General features: G+C 42.2%; 1 protein-coding gene across 9 annotated transcripts in view; it reads right to left on the bottom strand.

The window, feature by feature from the left end:
* The window catches only part of ECI2 (enoyl-CoA delta isomerase 2), a 29,174-nt gene extending 27,430 nt beyond the window's left edge, over window positions 1-1,744 (bottom strand). For 2 of the 9 annotated variants that reach the window (XM_081146046.1, XM_081146047.1), the window contains exon 1: window positions 1,660-1,736. Coding sequence is in view for 1 of the 9 variants with exons in the window: in XM_081146039.1 (XP_081002165.1) it covers window positions 1,050-1,117 (68 nt within the window). In the remaining 8 variants the exon portion in view is untranslated. Of the gene's footprint in view, window positions 1-1,049; window positions 1,524-1,659 lie in introns of those variants that run through there. The other 7 variants (XM_081146043.1, XM_081146041.1, XM_081146042.1 and 4 more) reach the window with 7 other exon arrangements.
* Between the last annotated feature and the right edge of the window lie 22,758 nt (window positions 1,745-24,502).

The raw sequence follows: 24,502 nt of genomic DNA, 5'->3' as shown, positions 1-24,502 counted from the left end.
AGATCAACAGCAATAATTGACATAGTCGTGGACTTTAACACCCCACTGATTTCATTGGATAGATCTTATACACAAAAGTCAACACAGAAACAGTGACTAAATGGCACACTAGATCAGATGGATTTAATTGTCATTTACAGAACATTTCACCCCAAAGCTGCAGAATATACATTCCTCTCAAGTGCACATGCTCAAAGATAGACCACATGTTAGGACACAAAATTATCTCTACAAGTTCAAGAAGACTGAAATCATATCAAGCATCTCAGATCACAGGGGCATGAAATTAGAAATCAATTCCAGTAAAAGCACTCAAAAACATTCAAACATGTGGAGGCTAAATAGCATGTTATTAAACAATGAACGGGTTACCAATAAGATCAAGAAAGAAATCAAAAACTTCCTGGAAACAAATGAAAATGAACACACAAGAACCCAAAATCTATGGGACACAGCAAAAACAGGCCTAAGAGGGAAGCTCATAGCACTGCAGGCCTACCTCAAAAAGCAAGAAAAATTTTTAATAAACTACCTAACCCTACAACTTAAAGAATTAGAAAGCTCCCCTATGAAACGGCCCGGACCAGGGCTTCTGTTTGCTGGAGTTTATTTTTTTATTTATTTTTTATTACTGCCTCAATTTCATCAGTTGTTATTAGCCTATTCAGGTTTTCTGATTCTTCCTGATTCAGTTTCACGTGATCTCACCCATATGTGGAATCTAATAAACAAAATAGACTGAGGAACAAAATAGATCCAGAGACACAGAAGCATGGAACAGACTGAGGAATCTCAGTGGGAAGGTTAGGGGTGGGGGAGTGGGTGGGGAGAGATTAATTAAAGAACTTATATGCATATATGTATAAGCCATGGACACAGACAACAACAGTGTGCAGGGGGGTGGATGCAGGGTGGAGGGGATCAGTGGGGGGAAAAAGGGAGTTATGTGTAATTCTTTCAACAAGATACATTTTTAAAAAGTTTTAAAAAATTACAAAACACGGCTGTTTAATATATAAAACTGAGAAAATCACACGAAACTCCATTACCTCAAGGCAACCACCATGTTCCAGGGTTTTTTGTTTCCTACGGATAGATTCCTTTTGGGTTTGTACATGGTTTGTGTACCCCGCCACTTAACACTACAGCAGAAGTATCACACTGTATGCGGGAAACGTATTTATACGTTTTACGTTGACTGGTAGTAGAGCGCGCGGTAAAAACTACCCGCAAACAATATGGTATTCTCCAAAAAGCAAATAGTTTAACCCCGCACTGATGATAGCGGCTTGAGCTTCCACAGCGCTCAGCAAGCGGGCGCAGCGTGGTTAAGTGCTGAATGTAAGTACGCCCGCAACCTACCAGCTGCCGGGCCGGCGGCGTGCGGCGGCGGCTGCGGGGACACACGCCAGCCCGCGGGGCGCGCGGCGGGAGAACCGCGGCTCAGGCCTCCCGCGAGTCCCTCCGACCCTTCCGGGCCCAGGGGGCGGGGGCGGGTTTCCGAGGGCGCTGGCTGCCGCTCCCTAATCGGAAAACCGTAAAAGCATAACCCTGATGCTACGGAGACGAGACCCCGGAGAGGCAGGCTCCGCGGGCGGCGAGCCCCGCAAGGTCGGCGGCATCCCAAGGGCGACCTTGGGCCCCGGGCTCGGCACTTACCTCTGAACCGAGCTCAGACGCCAGCGTCGACCCAGTCTCGCTGCCACTAGGGTTATCCTCACCGCGCAGGCGCCGGCGGAACCGGAGCTCTAAGGGTGGGGGAGGGAGTGCGGGGGCGGGGCGAGGGCGGGGCTGATTGGGAGGCGGGGCCTGGACGCGATTGGTCGGGGCGGGGCCTGGGCGGGGCCTGCGCGCGGGGCGGGGCTCCGCGGGAGCTGCGGGCCCGGCGCGGTCGGTCTTTGCTTTGTTCGCCTGTGCGGAAACTGATGTCCAGAAACATTAATTAGGTGACTGTCCCGAACACCCGAGACTTACGAGCGGCCAAAGTCCGGATTCAACCCCGTGCTCAGAGTCGGAGTTCCGAGTAATTTTATTACTTCGTGCCGATGGCCCATTATTGTTTGTGCTTCATCAGGCAGATCGGGTGATAGTGTAGGTGGGGGCGAGATTGAAGGCCGAGTAGAACAGTTTGGCCTTTCTGAGTATACTATTCTGAGTATTTTTTCAGACACTACAAGGTGATGCTTGGTAGGCTGAGCTGGGACTCTCAAAGACCCTCACCCCTCTCCCAGACTGTAGGTGACCCTCGGAGGTAATGGAAATTACACTAGTCAAAAACTGCAGATACTGGGAGTTTCAATGGGTGCCAGAAGTTGAAACACCTCTCATAGAAATACTATTAATATTTTTAAAAAGTCCTTTACTGGTAAGCAGGTTTGGATTGCGAACCGTTTTATAATACAAGTGAACTCTTCTCAGGCTTATGCCTATTATATTTCACATGGAAAAATGGGGTGTGGGAAATTAACTATCTTTATAAATAGTATAATTTAACAAATATAGAAGGAGCATGTGTCAAAGATTAACTTAATTCGGGAATCAGCAGGATAGTAAAAACAGAATTTGAAAAACTCATTTATATAGTTAGTGTAAAAAAAATGCTGGAATAGATTGCAAGGTTAGATACAAAAATGATTAATGTCCTACAGAGCAATAAAACCATAACTTTTGGAGCAATCCTCCTGCCCCCCCCCCCCTTGGGCAAATTATTTGCGTCTCTACCAGCTGTCATTTACTACAGACCCATTAGATGGCAGTGTTTTAGTGAGGGGAGGTGGTGCGATGACCTTCTGGGCAGAGAATCCATTTTGGGTCCACCTTGGTCTATTAAACTCTTACCAGGGGTCCAGGCCATGCCATTTAAACGTGGTGACCACGGCCTTATGGGTGAAGAGACCAGTTCTCAGTAAAAGGGAACCATTGTGAGTGGGTTAGATGCCCCACCTGAACTTGAAGATCATTGTATCCATGCTAATTTTAACATAAAACACTAAATGACTCTTAGGTTGTGCACAGTGTGGGGCTAAATATTTATTTTTTAAGATCACAGAGTAGAATTTACCATTTGTGACAGTCCTGTCAGTCATAATGATTATTTTTATTTTTGACATTTAAATATCACCAGATACTGTTACTACAACCTATAAAAAGTCCGTCAAATTCAATAATGAGGAACTATTTTGGCACCATTGTTCAATTAACAGTGCAGTCTAGGAACCTGGAAGCATCTTGGACTCCCTCCATCTCACTGATACCTCACTTCTATCAGCTTCTAAGTCCTAGTGATTCTGCCTCCTAAATATTTCTTCATTTTTCTGTTTTCTCTCTACCGCTGTCCTAATTCAGGCCCTCATCATGTTTGGATTACTGTTACTTGAATTTTCATTACTTAAATTGCAAAAGAGCCACTTACCAGCTTTTCTGACTTCGGCCCCACATCTGCAGTCCATTCTCGCCCTGCTTCGTGACCGATCTCCCTAAATTGTAAACCTGACACTACATTCATAATCCTTCCCCCGTGACCGAAAATCTTATAGTGGGCCCCTTTGCCCTCTGAACAAATCCAAACATCCTAGCCTGACCAGTTAGGCCCTCAAGATTTGGCCCTTGCCTACCTACCCAGTACATCTGTCACCAAGGTTCACAGTTGAACCTTGCACTTCAGATAAGCTGATATGCTCAGGATCTCTAAATCTCTGTATTTCCATGTTTTCTCAGTCCAGGCACTGCCTATCCAGGATGCCCTCTCTGACCTTCCACTGGGTATGTTCTCTCCTTCTGAGCTCCTATAATCTCCCCAGGCTTCTCTTTCTCATAGCACCTGGGTCACTATGTACGCATCTGGTTAGTAATATGTCTCACTAGTCACCCGAGGGCACAGGCTGGGAGGAATTCTACCCTTATAGTAAACCCCATTTCCCATCTCCTGACCCACTTCTTGACATAAAATATTCTCTGTATGGCATGATGAGTGAGCTGTTGAAAGTTTCTATCTAGACTGGGTTTTTCCATGTTTGGTAATAAGTTACGAGTAAATTGCCATCTTTCTATTAAGTTGTCAGAAGGAATAAATCAGTATTTTTGTACTTTGAAATACTTCATTTTCAAAGAGGATGACTTGAGGAATTTGACTATTGCCAGGTTCCTGCACTAAAACAAATGAGAAAAAGTGCTACTAAGGTAACTATGGTATTATTTAACTCTGTAAGTTTCTGAGGGAAAATATATAATTCTATTAGTCGTGAAAGGTGTTAGTCTGTGTTCTGTGATCCGTATCATAGCTGTTTCGGGCTTCAGTTCTCTGCCACTGCTGAAGTTCAGCCGCACCTGTACTACTATTATGCGTTTTTTATTGTGCTTTCTTTACCAAATTACCCCTCCAGGTTAGGCTCTGCATCTTCATCTTATATAGTCTTATATGTTCATGTCAGAGAAATTTAAAGTAATATTGGGAATCTTATGTGCTTTTGAGTGTTCTTTCCTATTCCTAATTGTTATCATTTGGAGAAGAAAGACGGCTCAGAAGTAAACAGCTGATTCACTGTATCAGCTCAGCCTTAGTTTCCTATGCCTGAATAATTTGTTCACCCAAGGCTATTTTACCTGCATTTTTTGGGTGTTATACAAACATGAAGCTCACCTTGTTCTCAAGGATTATTTTTCAACTATTCTTCTCTAGCGAAGAAATCTCTCTCAGGCACCCCCCTCTGAGATTGATTGAAACTGATAGATATTGTTGTGTAAGGAATGGCTGTTTTTTCCAGAGTCATTCCAGGTTTTCTTGCTACCAAAGCTTAACTTACAACCTGTCTGTGTGCTTAGAAAAGAACAAGAACAATGGCTCCAGTAAAAATTAACTGAAAGCCACAAAAGACTCATGAGCTATGTGGCAGCGTAATGTTTTATGATGCACATTGATTCTGGGCTGAGAAAGAAGTCAGAGAACGGCATCCGTGGGTGATGGATCAGATGGCAACCTTGTTGACCAGCAAGTGACCTGGCCTCTCCTTTCTGTGTAAGAAGGCAGTAAATTAAAAGTTCTATCCATAAATCACCAAATTAAGACTTTAAAGAGTCATAGATAATACTCTTATTCTCAGATTCTGTATTAGAAAATTCACCTACTAGCTACAGTGTGTTTATAACTTCAAAATCGATGCTTCTGGGCTCAGGGGGCTTCTAGTAGTTGTTGCAGAGGTGGGGCCACCTCTCAGCACTTTGGAGGTCTGTCATCTCCCCAGAGGGGCCACCAGGAAATGTGGTCTGGCTTCCCTTGTTTTGGATTCAAAGTTTTCTGTTTTCACCTGGCCTGGGGGAAAATATCTTTCACACCTCTCCAGCGACCCTCAAACTTTATCCCCAATTCCTTTTCTTTTTTCATCAGTTCTTAAATTGACCACTGCAAATGCCTCAGGCTTTCACAGAAAACTTTTACTTCAAGCCACAAACTTTAACCTGAAGGAGACAAAGCCAGGCTCACTGCTTGATATGGAGAGAGGGGACAGGGGACAAGAATATGTAGAAAAATCAATAGCCCAGATCCACACTACAGTGCTGGTGGTCAAACCATACACCCAAGTCCTTTTTCACTGTGTGCTCTTATTAAGAAGGGTTTATATATTTTTAAACTCTTATATTTTATTGCAGTCAAATTCATAAAACATAAACTTAACCATTTAAAAATGTATAGTTTGGTGGGATTTAGTACATCCACAATGTTGTCAACCATCACCACCATCTAGTTTCAAAATATTTTCATCACCTTGAGAACAAACCCTATTGAACAACCACCAATCTCATTTTGGTCTCTGTGGATTTACCTATTCTGGATATTTCATTTAAATGGAAGCATACAATACGTGGCCTTTTGTGAGTGACTTCTTTCATTTAGCATAATGTTTTTATGTATTAATATTTAATTCTTTTTGATGACTGAATAATATTCCATTACAGGTATACACCACGATTTGTTTCTTCATTTACCTGTTGATGAACTCTTGAGTTGTTCCCACCATGTGGCTATGGTGAGCAGTGCTGCCGCACACATCCATTTGTTTATGTACAGGATTTGAGTCCCGGCATACCTTGGAATATCATGGGCTTGGTTTTAGACCACAGCAATGAAATGAGTCATAATTTTTTTGTTCATGGAGGGCCTTACCTTCAATTTATAAAAAACACATCATCTGTGAAGTTCAGTAAAGTGAAGAGCAATAAACCAAGTTATGCCTATATTCGTCCCTAGGCTTAACTCCAGTGGAGACATCGTATTTGCCTTGATTATTTCCCACATTATAAATATGGTTGAACTATCTTGCTCAGGAGTTTTCAATCCTGTATGCACATCATCTGGGGAGCTTCTTAAAAATACATGCTGGGACCCCACCCAAGAACAATTGAACCAAATATTTAAAAGCTCCCTAAGTGACCCCACTGTGCAGCCAGAGTGGAAAAGAACTGGCATCCTGCCCAGGGTGCTCAGATTTTACCATGCATCAGATTCACTCAGAGGGCTTCTTCAAACACAAACTGCTAAGTTTCTATTTTAGTAAGTCAGATTTGGGGTGTGCACATTTGTATTTTCAATGTCATCAGATGATGCTAATGCATGGGGACTACACTTTGAAAATCACTGACCTCTCACCCATCAGCGTGGGGTGGAAGGCATCAGAATCACCTGGGAAGTTCTAAATCATCCCATCTCCTTATGTTATGCTCCAATTGAAGGAGGTGGCATCTGTATTTTAGAAAACTTCCCAGCTCATTTAGCTCACTTGACTCTTTTTTTCTGGCTATTGAGAACAATTGTTTTAGCTTCTATGTCTGCCTGGATACAGTTTCTACCATCCAACCTGTTACCTGTCTCTACAAGCCTTGTAAGCCCTCATCCTTGCATTCATGTTTTTCTTCACATCTGAAATGCCTTCTTGATTAGATCCAAAATAGTGGTGAACTGAGTGGAAGCTACACTGACACTCTCCCAGGACCAAACTGGAATTACAACTAAAATACAGAAAAACCAGCCTGAATAATCAACTGCTATGGAAGACGACCTGGAGAGCACCCTCATAACCAAGGCCCTAAAGTGGAGACCACATAGAGACTGGTAGGAAATACAGAGGAGTGAGAGGATTCACTGGGCTCCTACAGGCAGCAGCTGAAAGTCTGGAGGGATATCTCATCTGTGGGGGGGTCCCACTGATAACTCTGGGGTCTAAACCCCAAGCTAGGCTCCCCACTCCAGAGCACCAGAACTGAGAGAAGTGCCCACATAACATCTGGCTGTGAAAAGCAGCCTGGTGTCTGTCTGCCAGGGAGAGACTGCTGGAAATGTAGGCATGCTCTTAATGGGCTAATGCACAAAGTTTCATGTGCAGCCACTCACCTTGGGCTCTTGCAGAGGCAGAGTGGACTAGAGCAATGTGAGGAGAATCCAGGGAGGCTGGCCAGGGGAATAGATCTCAGAGGGCACCCATTGGGACCCTGGTGGTGAGTCATTCCCCCATGGGCCAGAGGACATCTTTCTCAGGTAGACATTTACCTTCCAAGCAGCTTTTGCCTGGGGGAAAAGCAATTGCCCCTCTCTGCTGGAAAACATCTGGTCCCACCCCATGGAGTTTCTACAGCCTGAGGCTCATTACAAGATTGAATAACAGCCTCTGGGAGCTTTGAGTCTTTGCCTGATTTGCTTCTGGACCCAGGGCTTGGAAAAGCAGACCTTGGTGCACATCTTGGTCCTCTCCAAACACACCCAGCCCCAACAGAGGAAACCAGAAGCTGTGGAGTGTGGAAAACTTCAAACAGGGCACTCAAGGCCAGTCATAAACATCGTCTGACATTGGCTTGCACAAGAGACCATCCAAAAGACTGGGAGTCCTAGCAGATCTACCTAATACATAGAAACAAATAAAAAAGGCAGCCAAAATGTGGAGACAAAAAAACAACCCCCAAATGAAAGCACGAAAGAATTCTCCAGAAGAAGAGCTAAGTGAAATGGAGTTAAGCAATCTATCAGATATAGAGTTTAGAATACTGATCATAAAGATATAGAGTTCAGAATACTGATCATAAAGAAGCTCAACAGCATAAAAAAATATAGAAATTATGAAGGGAATTAAGAATGACATAAGAGAAATAAAAAACATTGGAAGGAATGAACAGCAGATTAGGGGAATTTGAGGATCAGATCAGCGAATTAGAAGACAGGGCAGGAAAATAACTCAATCAGAGAACCAAAAAGAAAAACAATTAAAAATCAGGAGGACAGCCTAAGGGAGCTGTGGGACAACCTGAAACATAACAATATTCTCATCATAGAAATGCCAGAGGAGGTTGAAAGTGAGCAAGGGTTAGAGAACCTGTTTGAAGAAATAATGGCAGAAAGCTTCCCTCATCTGGTCAAAGAAAAAGTCATACAAATTCAGGAGGCACAGAGAGTCCCAAGCAAGAAGAACCCAAAGAGGACCACACCCAGACACAGCATAATTAAAGTGCCAAAAATTCAAGACAAAGAATCTTAAAGGCATCAAGAGAAAAGCAAGCTGTTACCTATAAAGGAGCTCCCATAAGGCTGTTAGCTGACTTCTCAGAAACTCTACAGGCCAGAAGGGAATGGCATGAAGTATTCAAGGTAATGCAAAACAAGGATCTGAAACCAAGACTATCCAGCAAGGCTATCATTCAAAATAGATGATTAAATAAAGAGCTTTCTGGACAAAAAAGACTAAAGGAGTTCATCACCACCAAACCAGCATTGCAAGAAATGTTAAAGGGACTGCTGTACTAAGAAGTTGAAATAGAGAGAATAAGAAGCATAGGCATAAAGAAATAAAATTGCAATAGATAAGTACTTGTCAATAATAACCTTAAATATAAATGGATTAAATGCTCCAATCAAAAGATATAGGGTAGCTGAATGGATAAGAAATCAAGACCCAAATATATGCTGACTACAAGAGATCCACCTCAGAACAAAAGACACACGGGCTGGAAAAAAACCACAAAAAACTTCTGGGGAACTTTAAATGAGAGATCAACAGCAATACAGTCATAGTAGGGAACTTTAACACCCCACTGACTTTACTGGACAGATCTTCCAGACAAAAAAATCAACAAGGAAACACTGACTCTAAATGACACACTAGATCAGAGGACGGATTTAACTGACATTTACAGAACATTCCACTACAAAGCTGCAGAATAGGCATTCTCCTCAAGTGCACGTGGGATATTCTCAAAGACAGACTACATGTTAGGACACAAAACAAGTCTCTACAAGTTCAAGAAGATGGGAATTATATCAAGTATCTTCTTAGACATTTATATCATGGAATACTATGCAGCTGTCAAAACAAATGATCCCTGATCCTTTGAGACACATGGTGGAACCTGGAGAGTATTATGCTAAGTGAAATAAGCCAGTCAGAGAAAGACAAGTGTCACATGATTTTACTCCTATGTGGAATCTAATGAACAAAATAAACTGATGAACAAAGTAGATCCAGAGACATAGAAGCATGGAATGGACTGACGAATCTCAGAGGGAAGCTGGGGCCAGGTGGGTAGGGAGAGAATAACCTAAAAATTTATATGCATATATGCATAACCCATGGACATAGACAATAGTGGGGTGAAGGCCTTGGGGGAGGGGTACAGGGTGGGGGACATCAATGGGGGAAAAAAGGGGACATTTGTGATACTTTCAACAATAAAGATTAATTAAAAAAAGAAAAAGAAAAAGAAAATGACTTCTCCTTCACTGTTGAAGCCCCACCCACTTTTCACTGACTAAAGTCTCACCTGGTATTTTCTCCAATGTGATTTTTTTTAATTTTTTAAATCCTCACCAGAGGATATTTTTTTCCATTGCTTTTCAGAGAGAGTGGAAGGGAGAAAGAGAGAGAGAGAGAAACATCAATATGCTAGAGACACATCGACTGGTTGCTTCCCACCCCCGCCCCAACCAGGGTGGGGATTGAGCCTGCAGCTGAGGTAGGAGCCCTTGGCCAGAATCGAACCCAGACCCTTCTGTCAGAGGTCTGACGCTCTAACCACAGACAAACTGGCCAGGGCTCCAACGTGATCTTTTATCCTCTTGCATCTATCCTCTCTCTGGATTCTCACTGTAACTACAAAGCCATGAGGCACTAGGCTGTGAACATAGTGCTTATTGGTGCACTGTTTTAAACTATTCATGGAATGTTTCATCTGTGTTATGAGTAGCCAGTCTTTGTGCCTTTTTCATATTTTCCTTAGTGCCTCTTTTTTGTGCTCTGTGTTGATTAGGACCTGAATGAAGAGAATCATAATATGTTGAAATATTTATATAGGAGAGCATTTGCCCAGTCATCCCATTGTACAGACAAAGATTGGTGAGTCATTGATCTTGGGCTCTTCCTAATGGACACTAGTTACTGAAATAACTTGTTGATAGGCAAGGTCTACTACAAAGAGGCTCCACAGCAGCAGAGAGGCCAACAGGCAGTGTTTCTGCAGTGATAGGCTATGGTACTAGGCCTGCTTTTCTTATGTAAAAACAGTGCTCATTACTAATTAAAAATAAAGTAACTTAGAATTATTATTTTCCTTGAAAACATGCAATTCAATGAGGAGAAAAATCCTTATGTATTTCCCAGAAAAAAAAATGTATAAAAAAATAAAATGAGGGTGTTAGGTGTAGTGATATCTAAAGCCTTGAACTTGCTCTGTCTTTTGTTAGTCTGCTCACTGAGCCTATAGTTTTACATATTGCATAACTAATGACATTACTGGGGTCTCTGGGGCCCAAATTAGGCTAGGGATTGGCAAACTATGGCTCCTACCCATTTCTGTAAATGGAATTTTATTGGAGCACAGTCACACCTGTGTTTACTTACTGTCCATGGTGCCTTTCACTCTACAATAGCAAGGTTGCATAGTTGCAACAGAGACCAGTGGGTTTGTTAGAACGTCCATAACAAAGTACCACACCAGGTGGTTTAAACACAGTTATCTTCTCACTGTTCCTGTGGCTGGAAATTTGAGACCAAGATGTCAGGAGGGGTGGTTTCCTCTGAGAACTGTCTCTTTGGCTTGTAGATGGTCATCTTCTCCTTGTGTCTTCACATGGTCACCTCTTGGTCTGTGTGTGTGTCTGTGTCCTAATCTCCTCTTCTAATAAGGACACCAGCCATTTGGAATAGGGCCCAACCCAAGGACCTCATTTTAACTTAATCACCTTTAAAAACCCTGTCTCCAAATACAGTCACATCTCTCAGCTACTGGCAGTTACGATTTCAACATATGAATTTGGTGGGGTCACAATTCAGCTCACAACAGAGTGTATAGCCACAAAACCTTAAGTATCTTCTATCTGGGCCTTTATAGAAAAAGCCTGTTGACCTCTGTTGCACACTATAATTTATCCTATATAATACAGTAAAACACAACTCCAAAATATAATCACCAGTGTTTTTCTCCTCTCTTCATGGGCAGATTTGGTTCTGGTTGGGGCTGTTCATGGTTCCAAGCAGAAATTTAGTGAGTCCATTCCTGTCTGAGATCAGAGCTGAGACCAGAGCCATGACCATGCTGTAATTGGCTACAGCATCCACTTTCTGGAATAATCATTATTTTCCCACACCTATACTCCCTTTTTTTTTCAACTTGCATCACCAGCACAAGGACCTGGCCCTCTTTGGGACTGGTTTTGTCAGAGAAGTGAACTTTGTACCTCTTCATGATGGTTGCTTAATATTCTAAGGGAAGCTAGGGAAACAAAGCTACTTCTGACTGTGGAGGCTAGATGTTGGCTGATCCAATCCATTTCTTGGCCAAGTGACTCACTCTGTAGCATCTGCTAGTAAAATAGAGTCCCAGTTTTTGAGTGTTGACCTACGAACCAGGATGTCACAGTTCAATCCCCCTGTCAGGGCACATGCCCAGGTTTCAGGCTCAATCCCCAGTAGAGGGTGTGCAGGAGGTAGCAGATCAATGATTTTCTCTCATCAGTGATGTTTCTCTCTCTCTCCCTCTTCCTTCCTCTCTCTGAAATAAATAAAATGTTTTTAAAAAAATATTAAAAATGCACAAAACTTCAATGGGTTGTTATTATTCAAAGATAGAATTCAATATATGTCCATAAGAATCATTTTAAGGAGAGTTTTAGGAATGTAGGTGAAGCTCCTATAATTTTCTGGTTTCTTGGAGACTGAAATATATCTACTAAAGTGGGTCTCTAACTGAACTTCTAAACCTGGGCTTAGTGAGTAACTTCACCTGGCAGGGGGTTGCTCTCAGAGCACATGTTCCTGGCATAAACTTCTCTTTTTATTGAAGAGGAGACTAAAGCCAACAAGTGAAGAAAGAACTGATTAAAGGTCATATTATGTCACATCCTAATCAATATTAGGTAACTCTGGGCTGGCACCCTCCACTCCACATTGCCCAGTGTCCCTAGTAAATGTTCTCCATCCTGCTGCCCCCTTGAGGCAAAGTCACCAATTTCAGGAATTTAGAAGTGCTATAAGAGAGGCTGTGTTGTGATTGATTTTAATGAAAGATGGAGGGGTTTGTGTGTCTATTGCAGACATAAGAAATTATCTCTTGTAATGCAAGTGGCAGCCCAAGGCACTGCAGTCACAGTGTGATGGAACAGGCCCAAGAGAAGTCTTCTGCTTTGGCAGGTCATAAAGTGTAAAGATTGCTGGAATGAAGTTTGCTCAAAGAATAAATCACTGTGCTCTAGAATCCAGCTTTCCTGTAAGGGCAAAACTGAGATGCAGAAAGCCGGGAGCAGCTCACTGACCTGAGAATGAGCACAAAGACACATAGGCCAGCACTGTGAAAAGTGCTGGGGTGAGGTAGACATCCATGTGGTTATTCATTCAACTATTGAGCTCCTACTGTGTGCCAAGTCCTGGAGATATAATGCTGAACAGAGCCAGACCTAGTCTCAGCTTTTTGTAACTTCCAGGAAAGAAAAGGAAGCAGACATTGATGAAATAAACACAAATAAATGTGAAATTATTGTGGTAATAAAGGCCTTGGAGGAAAGGTAGGTACAGGGATGGAGACCAGTGGAAGGGGCTGGCTGAAGCAGCAAATCTCACCCAAGGCTGGTGGTAAACACTGTAGCTAGTGCTTGGGTTGAGCTTTCTCTCAGGAGTACATTCCCAAGGAATGCTCCTTATGAGGCATTGTAGAGCTTTGGTTTGTTGTCATTGCCAAATGTTTGTATGAGTGATGAAATTCTAGACTTAGAAAGGACTTTGGTCTTCTGACCCAATACCCGTCTTTCTTCATCTCTACAGCATTGCTAATAGAAGGTTATCTAGTCATCTCCAGGCACAGGGAACAGAATGCTGTGTCGCCATTCTTTTAGAAATACTTCTTGGGACACAGGTAAGGAAGTTGGGGAAGTTGGCTGTAAAAGGCAGTCTGTGAAAAGAGAAGTAAGACCTAATCTAGACCTGGGGGTGCATGGGACAACTAAGTTATGAAAACACACACTCAGAAAACTAATATCTCTAAAACTAGGATATCACTCCCATTCAGGAATGTGAAGGAAAGCACAAGTGAGACAAAATGCATTTGAAATCTATCAAGTTCCCCTGCTTCTCCTTCCACCACAACTCTTGCCCACATATTCAGTTGATAATGATGTATTCAAATCAATTATATACTTGAGGGTTACTTATTTTTGATATCAATAGAAGTTATTGGTTTGATATCACTAGATGGTGGTTTGGCATATTTAATGCCAAGAGGAAAAACACCCCAGTCACCTACAACAAAATTGAGGTCAGTGATTCTGCATTCTCCCTTCCACCATCCCTTCCAAAATCAATGGACAGAAGTTACAGAATTCCCTGTGTTGTCATCTAGTGACGACAGTGTGAATGCAGTTATACAGTTATACTGTGTCTTCTGGGAACAGCAAGTTTTGAACCACATTTACCTCTCCAAAATGAAGCCTGCAATTCCCTCCTGATGCTCTATTTTGATTAAAAATTTAACAAAATTGTATACTCTGAAAAATCTTATGCATGTTTAAAAAAACTTTGTACTGCCTGGCCAAGTGTGGCTTAGTCATTGAGCGTTTACCCATGCACCAAGAGGTCACTGGTTTGATTCCAGGTCAGGGCACATACTTGGGTTGCAGGCTCGATCCCCAGTAGGGGGCGTGCAGAAGGCAACCGATTGAGGTGGTTCTTTCATTGATGTTTCTCTTTCTCCCTCTCCTCTCTCTCTAAAAAATAAAAATAAAAAAAATTAATAAAAATATTTAAAAAAACTATGAAAAACTTTGCACATTTTCAAGGACCTAGAAGTTTTGTTTTGTTGGAAATTCAGGGAGTAGACAGACGGTGCATTTAACTGCAGTCCCTAAAAAAGCTGCTATGTTTATCTTTAAAAATGCCTGCATCTCTTCAGCACTTAAATTCCTTTATGTGCCTGGGTATAGCCACATAAATGCTAGGGGGTGTCAAAATTTGGTCCCCAGTTGGTGATCTATATAGCTTTTCTTTCTATAGCTTTCCCTGGAAGTGGTTCCTGAAAGGATTAAAAAAATGGTTGAAATTCTCATGCCTGGATGATGTTTCCCTTTGTGAGGAAGAGTAAAAGAAAAGGGACATGAAATTCTGGCTCCCTGGGATCCGTGGCTCTGTCTTATTAATGTCTGTTTCCGTTGTTCCAACATCAATTGGGTCACAGTAGGTAGATGCTCAAAAAATGCTCATAAATGTGGAAGGGGCAAAGGACCAACACACTCATTAGTCCCTTATAGATGGTTTGGGTTGGATCGAAACTTTTTGGTATGGTCTCTCCCTGCCACTCTCAGTTGAAATGCAGCATGGTTGGAAGCCCCCAATTCTCAGGTGGATTGAGGTGAGCACTGGCGGTAAAGAAGAGTCACAGAAATCCCTAGGAAGGGACTTACTGTTGCTGCCCAACTTCTTCTCACCTTTCCTTCTCCACAGAGCGACAGGTTCCAGAAATCATGCAGGAATTAGGGTATTAGGTACTAACTGCAGGCCCTGGGGGCAAAATATTTGGACAGCATTGCTGAAGAGAAGCCAAGTATATTAACCAACAGGACATATATATGCTGGAGAGAGAGGAATTGGCTCATGTGATTACAGAAGCTTAGTAAGTCAAAGATCTGTAGACTGACCCAGAAGCTGGAGGCCCAAGGAAGAGTTTCAGTCCAGTCCAAAGATAGTTTGCTGGTAGAATTTTTTCTTGCTCGGAGGTCAGTCTTCGTTCTTTTAAGGCCTTCAACTGATTGGATGAGGCCCATCCACATTATAATCTGCTTTACTCAAAATCTACTAATTTAGGTGTTAAACTCATCCAAAAAACTTCTTCACAGAAATGTCTAGAATAATGTTTGACCAAATATCTGGGCCCCATGGTCCAGTCAAGCTGATGCATAGAATTAACCATCACAGCAAGGTACCAGGGAAACATTTAGGTGATGTGTTTAGTGGCCACCAGTTGGACACCAGTCAGACAGTTGTGTGTGTCCAGTTAGAGAGTGGCAAGCTGTCGATCAAGAGGGTGTACCACACCTGAATCAGGGGCAGCTAGAATGGCTCTCCCTTCACCTTTGCCTTCTGTTCTTCACCATATGTCTCATGGTATAAGAGACATTTCCAGGATGTGTTTGGCACCATGAGTTCTTGAAAACAGGTGACTGCAGGGATGAGTGTGTCTGTGAAGACACAAGAAATTATCCTCTGGGTCAGGACTGGAGAGCAGCAAGAGGAAGGAGGTGGGGAAACCAAGGACTTTCCAGATTTCCTGCCAGGGATTCCCTCCCTACCTCTCCCCCTGGGCTGCTCTGGTGGCAGGGCATATGGCAACTGTGGGAATAACTGGGGTTCATTTAACAGCTTGGCTTTCTATCAGGTTATGTTTTGACCAACTTGCTGTTTATTGCAGCTGTTTGCAAATTCTCTTCTGTTACAGGCTTTTCATCCATGTGATATGTATACTGTGTGAACATAAACATATTTATTGAATTGAAACAAACTAAAATTAATTATAGAGGATTTTTTTTTGTAATTTCATGTCTTTATAGTGTGAAAATCGAAGACCTCTGAAGAGTTGAAAATACACTGTTTGGGAATCACTAGAAAAATGACTTCAGGAGTACAATAATATTTAAAATCATGGTTAAAAAAAGATTTTAAAAAATCTTTCTTCCACCTAGGTCTGGCTTTAGGCCAAAGAGTAAGAGAGGAAATTTACTTTAGCTCTCTTAACTACACTTCCATATAGCACATTATCTGTGTATATCTCTTTGTTAGCTTATCTCCACTAGGTGGCAAGTTCTTAAAGGCAGAGATTGTGTTATGTGCTATATTTCCAACACAGGAACATTGTAGGAGGTCAATCAGTGTTTTATGAATAAAATGAACAAGGAATAATGTTGTTTTTGCTGTTGTTTATTTATACTTGGGGTGGGGGTAGATTTGGGGTTTAAGACCCTGGGAAACCTCATAAGACCCTCAGACTCAATATGTCCCAAACTGAACTCACTTTTTATTGTGCTCCTGGGACCTCAGCTGCTTTTTCACCTTTGTCCCTTGTCACCACACACTTAGTCATAAAGCCAGAATTCCTGTTATTATCATTGACTCCCTGCCCTCATTTCCCAAGTTCAACTATCGAGTCCTGAAGTTCTGTCCCCTCATTTGTTCTTGACCCCCACCTCCCTCTCCCTCTGTGCTCCTCATCACTCTTCACGCACCTCCCTTTAGGTGGTCTGTTCCCAGCCAGCTCCATCTCTGCTAGAGATTTAAAAGAAACACACAACCCTATGAAGTCACTTCCCTGCCTCAAATCTTCCTGTGGTTTCTGGAGCCTCTCCAGGCTGTTGGGATAAAGCATGGACTGTGACTTGGCCCTGAAAGATCTTCAGGGTCAGCCCCTCCTCATTCCTTTTGCTCAATCTTGTCATTCCCAACATTGACCTTTTGCTCCACTAATTATAGGCAACTGTATCTCCATAAAATTGCCAAGCTCTTTCCTTCCACTTTAGATAATTTCTGCTATACTTACTGATCATTTCTTGTGTTGTTATCAGAATCTCTTCCTCCTTTTTAATTTTTTTAAAAGATTTTTTAATTGACTTTTAGAGAGAGGGAGAGGGAGAGAGAGACACATCAATGTGAGAGCAGAACATTGATTGGCTGCCTCCTGTACGTTCCCTACTAGGAATCAAGTCCGAAACCCAGGCAAGTGCCCTGACCGGGAATTGAACAGGCAACCTTTCAGTGCATGGGACAATGCCCAACCAACTGAGCCACACCAGCCAGGGCCTCCTTATTTTTTTATCTATTTATCTATTTATCTATCTATCTATCTATCTATCTATCTATCTATCTATCATCTATCTATCTATCATCTATCTATCTATCATCTATCATCTATCTATCTATCATCTATCTATCATCTGTCATCTAATCTATCTTCTATTTATTTATTTTTGTTTATTTGAATATTGTTGAAAATATTACAGATGTCCGCTTTTTACCCCCATTGATCCCCTCTACCCCTCATCCACCCCACCCACGGGCCTTCTCCAGACCAGTGTCTGTGTCCATGTGTTAAGCATATAAGCATATAAGTTCTTTGATTAATCTCTTCCCACCCACTCAGCCCTCCCCTACATTCTCTCTGAGATCACTCAGTCTGTTTCATGCTTCTATGTCTCTGGATCCACTTTGTTCATCAGTTTATTTTGTCAATTAGATTCCACATATGAGTGAGATCATGTGGTACTTGTCTTTCTCTGACTGGCTTATTTCACTTAGCATAATACTTTCTAGTTCCCTCTGTGCTGTGCCAAAGGATAAAGTGAGATTTTTCTCTCCACCATTATGTGCAGGATCGTGGACCTGACTTCCCCTGGCCAAGGGGAAGATGTGTGACTCAGGCCGGGTCCCTAGATCCTCATCTCAGGATTTGGAAATATCACTGACGTGATGCAAGGAAGAACAAGAAATGCCAGGAGTCCTTCACCCAGCTCTGGGGCTCTGACAGATGGTCAGCAAGTCCTTGCTGGCTGACCTCTGTATCCCTGGACCTGCTCTGACTCCTGTCTTTTCTGAGTGTGTCTTCGATAGGTCTTTCTAATACGGTCCCATTTTGCTTGAGTTGGCGAGAGCCAGATTTTGTGCTTGCAACCAGACAACCCAAATCAACATCCTCTCACACTTTACAGTGCTGTTTCAGGAAGGTTCCAGATCCCCCAACCTGACCCAGAGCCCTCGGTCCTCTGCTCTCAAAGGCCTCAACTGGTTTCAGCAGGCTGTGAATATCTTTATAATCCTCATGCTTAGCGCCACCTCTGCTTTATGATTCCATGTGGAAAGTGCCTTTTGCATTCCTTAATTAAAAATAAACAGAGAAGAGAATCAGGAAAGTGTAATTTCACAGAAACCAAGGAAATGGATATTTATTTTTTCACTGTTTTAATGAACATCTTAAAAATATATAAATTTTCTTCATTCAGCAACATAAAGTGAACAAAATTTAGCTATTTCTTGATGATTCTGTGAGCACTTGTGGTTGCTCTGCACTGGTGTGCGATGCTGCCCCCTAGGATCTTCTCAAGTGTCTTCTCTTCTGCACCAAATGGCCCAATAGCTGTTTTGTAGTTGTTTGGTCTGTAGCTGCTCTCCCATCACCATTCTAATAGCCCTTATTTTTCAATGTTTCTTTAATGCACTTATTAGTCACCAATTTTTTATGGAAAGCATGTCATGTGCCAGGCACTGGGTTAGGTATTAGAAATGCAAAGATGTTTGGCCGCAGTTGTATTCCCGAGAAAATCATAGTCTGGGGTAGGAGGTCAGGCAGTTGAGTCAGTCATGGTGCCACTTGTCTGGTTTTGCTGCTTTTCTGGGCCTGGAACTGAAATACAACTGACGTTTAGATGTTATCTTTAGGGAGGAAATGCTCAGGGAGTCTAATCCTCATTACCAGCAATATGCTAGGGGATGATGGGTTACTCTGGGGACAAGGTTCTTGTTTTCCCAATTTTTCCCCTTACTAGGCATCCGGGTCTTTCTGCCCTGGTGAGTCTCTGTACCTGAGGCTTCTATACCTGGGTTTCTGTACCTGGCTCATCTAGCAAAGGGAAAGGGGCAGTGTTCTAAGCAAGCCATTAGAAAACCTGCAGAATATATTTCCACTGGAGGTAAAATATTTCAAAGTTACTATTTAAATTATATAAGGCATACCTCAGAGATATCATGGTTTTGATCCAGACCACCAAAGTAAAGCAAATATCATAATGAAGTGAGTCACACAAATTTTTTGGTTTCCCAATCCCTATAAAAGTTATATTTACACTATACTGTAGTCTATTATATGTGAAATAGCATATGTCTAAAACAATGTATATACCTTAATTAAAAATATTTTATTGCTCAAAAATGCTAAGCATCATCTGAGCTGTTACAATAGTAACATCAAAGATCACTGATCACAGATCACCATAAGAAATATACTACTACTAATAAAGTTTGAAATATTGTGAGAATTACCAAAATGTGACACAGAGACATGAAGTAGTAAATGCTGTTGGAAAAATGGTGCCAACAGTCTTGCTCATGGCAGGGTAGCTACAAACCTTTGATCTGTAAAAAATACATAACATTGGCAAAATGCAATAAAGTGAAATGTAATAATGCCAGGTATGCCTGTTTGGGCTTATCTCATGCAAAATTGAGACTATGCAATGAAGTGGGAGGTAGAGGGTGGTAACAAAACATGGGTGAGATATATGGCCAGAGGCAGGAAGCTTCAGCTGATGAGCCTTATATCCCCTCTCAGTACACAACAGCTGCACCTCCCCAGGGTTTATCTGTTAAGAATAGCAAGCTGAAAGGGTCACTATGCAGATCTCCTCAGGCTAGAATGAAATAGAGAGCTTGGAAAAGGAGGCTTTGTGCCTATCTACCCCTTGGTGACTGCCAGCCTGGACCAACCCAGAGGCCTGTGGTGCTGCTACAGATCACTTGGGAGATGTTAGTGGGGGATCAGAGCTCACATCTCCTGAGCAAGAGGCTGAGATAGCAACTGTGGGGACCCAGGGCCCACAAATCCTTGGACCAGGCTTAAGCTTTTGGGAATTACACACATAGGAGTGGACACCCAAGAAAAGTCTCTGTTTATGACTGTGGGTTTGAACCCTGGCTGGACGAGGAGCCCTGGCCCTGGATCGCTGAGCCCCAATCAATAATTTATGAACCTCAGTTGACAACTCAGTGAATTGGCTTTTGGTGAGTCAGCCCTTTAGTGAATTGGCCATTTGGTGAATTAGTTTTTGAAGAATTGAGTTTTGGAGAGATGCACAGGACCCTCAAGGGCCTGTCTCACAGCCTAGTGGACATAGGTTGGAAAGTTTAAACAGACAGACAGGCTCTGTTTAGCTTCTTGGTTGAGTTGGAGCTTAAAAGGGATATGTTGCAAGTGGGCATAATTTCCCTGAGGCCTCTGTGGCCAAGAGCTGGGTTCATGCAGGAGCTGGGCTGCTGTAGAAGGTGGAGACTGGGGGTTTGGGGTGGTAGCAAAGTGCATCAGAGAAGTCCCTCTGGGAATGACATGAAGTGAAAGGGCTGAGAACATGAAGAGAGGTAAGGACTGCTTTGAACTGCTGGTGGGAGTGAGAGATCAAACAGAACCTTCTGTGTCTTACAATTGTGGTAGGTGTGTGGGTGTGTCACCTGTAGCCTAGCTCATATCCAGTGTTTGCTGTCCTTTGCTTGTTAAGACAATCATTATCTGAGACCAGGTGACTGCCCAAATCTCCCCTGAGGGAAAAGGCTTCTTTGGTCAGAGGGACCTGTCAAGCTTGTCCTAGGCTCTGATTGCTGTCTGTGCTCACCCGCTCCCTCTGGCTGGCCTCCTGTGGGTTCTACGCTGAGCCTGTCATTGCTTCTATTTATTCATTCACCCTTCACAGTGAGCTCTGCGCTTTGAGTACTAGTTCTATTCTTTTTGCCCTGGGTGTTGTCATTTTTCTCTGCAAAGGTATGCTTTCTGCTCCTGAGATGCCTGCATTTCCTCACTCACTTCTCCTCCCATTAAATGAAGTTCAGAGACTTCCAGTTAAAAATTCTTCCATTTCAGAGCTTATAAACTGGCTCAGGGGCTCACCTTGCAACTTTACCCGCCCTATGCCCAGGGGGATGAAGATGGCTTTCTCCTTTTCTCTTCTGTAGAATGATGGGGATGGGTTTAAATATCTTCACATTCTCTTCTTTTGTTTTTAAATACAGTGGTACCTCAGTTTTCGAATGTGATCCTTTCTGGTGACCATTCGAGTTCTGAAAGTTCGAAAACTAAGGGATCAGCAGCCGACAGCTAGGCCTCAGGATCGTGCACTCAGTGGAAGCCATGGGGCACGTTCGACTTTCTGAGGTGTGTTTGAAAACTGAAGCATTTACTTCTGGGTCTACGGCATTTGTAAACCAAGATGTTTGTCAACAGAGATATTTGAAAACCGAGGTACCACTGTATCTTTATTAAAGTATAATTGACTGTTTTAACCAAATTACATTGGGAGAGGTTATGGGAAAACTAGATGCAAATCAAAAGAAAGAAATCAGAAAGTTTTACTGTTTTGCTAGTCTCACAGCTCCCTGAGAACACAGCATATCATGCACTAGGGAAGCACTAGGGTGGTCAGGAGGCAGAGGGAGAGGGGCAAGAACCTTCATTGTCAGCAAGAGCCTTCATTGAGGCTTCTATAGGACGGAATGTAATGGGGAATGAAGGTGCTATATTACTTATATTAGTCTGACTAGTCATAGAATAGAATTAAAAGTAAGCTTATAAAAGAATTTATATAAAGCTACCCATCTAAATTTAGTAAATGTTAAACCTAGCTTGATACTGTAGCCTGATTTTTCGCTCAAAACTAGAACTTACATCTTAAAAGGTTTTTTTTAATCCTCACCTGAGGATGTTTTTTCCATTGCTTTTCAGAGAGAGTGGAAGGGAGAGAGAGAGAGAAAAAGAGAGAGAGAAAGGGTGAGGGGAACATCAATGTGAGAGAGACACATCAGTTGGTTGCCTCTCAGCCGGGGATCAAGCCCGCAACCATAATAGGTGACTTTGGCCATAATAAAACCCAGACCCTTCAGTCCGTGGGCCGACCAACCACTGAGCAAAGCTGCTCAGGGCCATGTTAAAAGTTTTTAACATACTTTACAATTCAGCAGTTTCAGTTCCTGTATGAACCTAGGAGGCAGCCTGGCCTGAAGGCCCAGCTGACACCAACTGCTCAGTCAACAGGAATTCAGCTGTCAAAAAGCCCAGATGGCTAACTCAAGAATGGTGACCATAAAGCTCCTGTCAATGTCTATAGAAAGATGTCCTGCACAGCTTATACACCCTGTACATGCTACACAAAATCTTATGCTAACCAGCCAAATAACCATCTTAATTAAATAACATATAATGAACCATACTTTTCCCTGGATCAGGAAACAGGATGTGTGCCTTAAAACAAAGGCCTGTTTAGTTATGCCTGCCATAAATCACTAACAGCCTTTTTAAAAATTTTTTTATTTTTTATTTTTAGCATATTGCAGGAATTGGCTGTTCTGGATCCTGCCTAGGCCTGGGGCAGCTTGACCACAGACTTTGGCTGACATTAAAGATCTATATTGGGACCAATAAGAACACTGCTTGTACATCCAAAGCCCTTTTCCTCTGATTTCTTTGTTTTGCTTCCTCTCTGTCTCCTGATAAAAACCCTAGCCTGCACTAAGATGTTAAGATGGACTTTGGGACAAGAGTTCACCATTTCTAGTTAGCCTGCACTTGAATAAACCTTTTTCCTTCTCACCAGCACCTGTCTCATGAGTTTGGCTTTTGTTGGGGCAGACAGCAGGACCTGCATTCTGTTTCAGGAACAGATGAGACAGGGTGAGCAGGCTCAGGGTTGGCCAATTTAAATAATTTCAGCAGGGTCTGGGGAAAAGGGGCTGTCCCTGGCTGTCTTATACCTGGCTCTGGGGTGATTAGAGCAGGTGGACAGTGGCCCACAGTCTGAGAGCCCCCAGAGGAGGTGTCTGGGGTTGTGGACTTAATTAGCTACTCAAGAGGGGGAACTGACTGGCCTGCAGACAGGGCTTTAAAACTGGGCCAAGACAGCATTTAAAAAAATGACATTACATTGATATACAATAAACTGCATATATTTAAAGTGTACAGTTTGATGACATTTTAAAAAAACTAGGTTTTTGTTGATTTCAGAGAGAGGAAGGGAGAGAGAGAAACATCAGTGATGAAAGAGAATCATTGATGGGCTAGCTGCCTGCATGAACCCTACTGGGTTTGAGCCTGCAACTCAGGCACCTACCCTGACCAGGAATCAAATTGTGACCTCCTGCTTCATGGGTTGACACTCAACAACTGAGCAACACAGGCTGGGCCAGTTTGATGATTTTTGATATGTGTAAATACCTGTGAAACCATCACAACAATCAAGATAGGGAGCATATCCATCACCTCCAAAGGTTTCCTTGTGTCCTAGGAGCCCTCCCTCCCTGAGCAACCATTGATCTGCTTTTTGTCACTATAGATGAATTTACATTTTCTAGAATTGTACATAAATGAAATCACACAGTATGTACTTTCTTTTGTCTAATTTCCTTCACTCAGCATTGTGATTTAGAGATTCAACCATGTTTTTTTCATGTATCAATAGTTTATTCCTTTTTATTGGTCAGTAGTATTTATTGTATGAATGTACCATTCACCTATTGATGGACATTTGTGTTATTTCCAGTTTGGGTTATTATTACAAATAAAACTGCTATGAACATTCATGTACACTTGTGCACATACATTAGTATGTATAATGCTTTCATTTATCATAGGTTGTATGGTAAATACAAGAAACACTGTTAAGAAACACTGTTTTCCAAAGTGGCTGTACCATTTTACATTTTCACCAACAGGGTGTGAGAGCTCCAGTTGCATCACGTGGGACACCAGCACTTGGTATGGTCAGTCTTTTCCATTTTATTTATTCTAGTGGGAGTGAAGTAGTATCTTATTGTTGTAATATACATTTGCTTAATGACTTTTGATGGTGTGTATTTTCATGTGCTTATTTGCTTTCAGTAGATCTTCTTTGGTGAAGTGTGTGTTCAAATTTTTTGAATATATATATATATTATTGAATTTATTGGGGTGACATTGGTTAGCATGATCATATGGGATTCAGGTGTGGGTATCTATGTTACAAAATCTGTATATTGCAATGTGTGCCCACCACCCAAAGTCAAATCATCTGTCACCATATATTAGGCCCCCTTTACCTCCACCCCCTTCCCTCTGGCAACCACCACACTACTGTTTGTGTTCAAGAGTTTCAGTTTAATATCTCACATATAAGTGAAATCATATGGCTCTTAGCTTTTAATGACTGACTTATTTTACTTAGCATAATATTCTCAAGGTCTATCCATGTTGTTGTAAATGGCAGTATTTC

This window comes from Miniopterus schreibersii (assembly GCF_964146895.1).
Source record: "Miniopterus schreibersii genome assembly, chromosome: 8".
In the NCBI taxonomy this organism is placed as follows: Eukaryota; Metazoa; Chordata; class Mammalia; order Chiroptera; family Miniopteridae; genus Miniopterus; species Miniopterus schreibersii.
The sequence above is the reverse complement of the archived record's forward strand: the minus strand, read 5'-3'. Positions and strand labels throughout refer to the sequence as shown.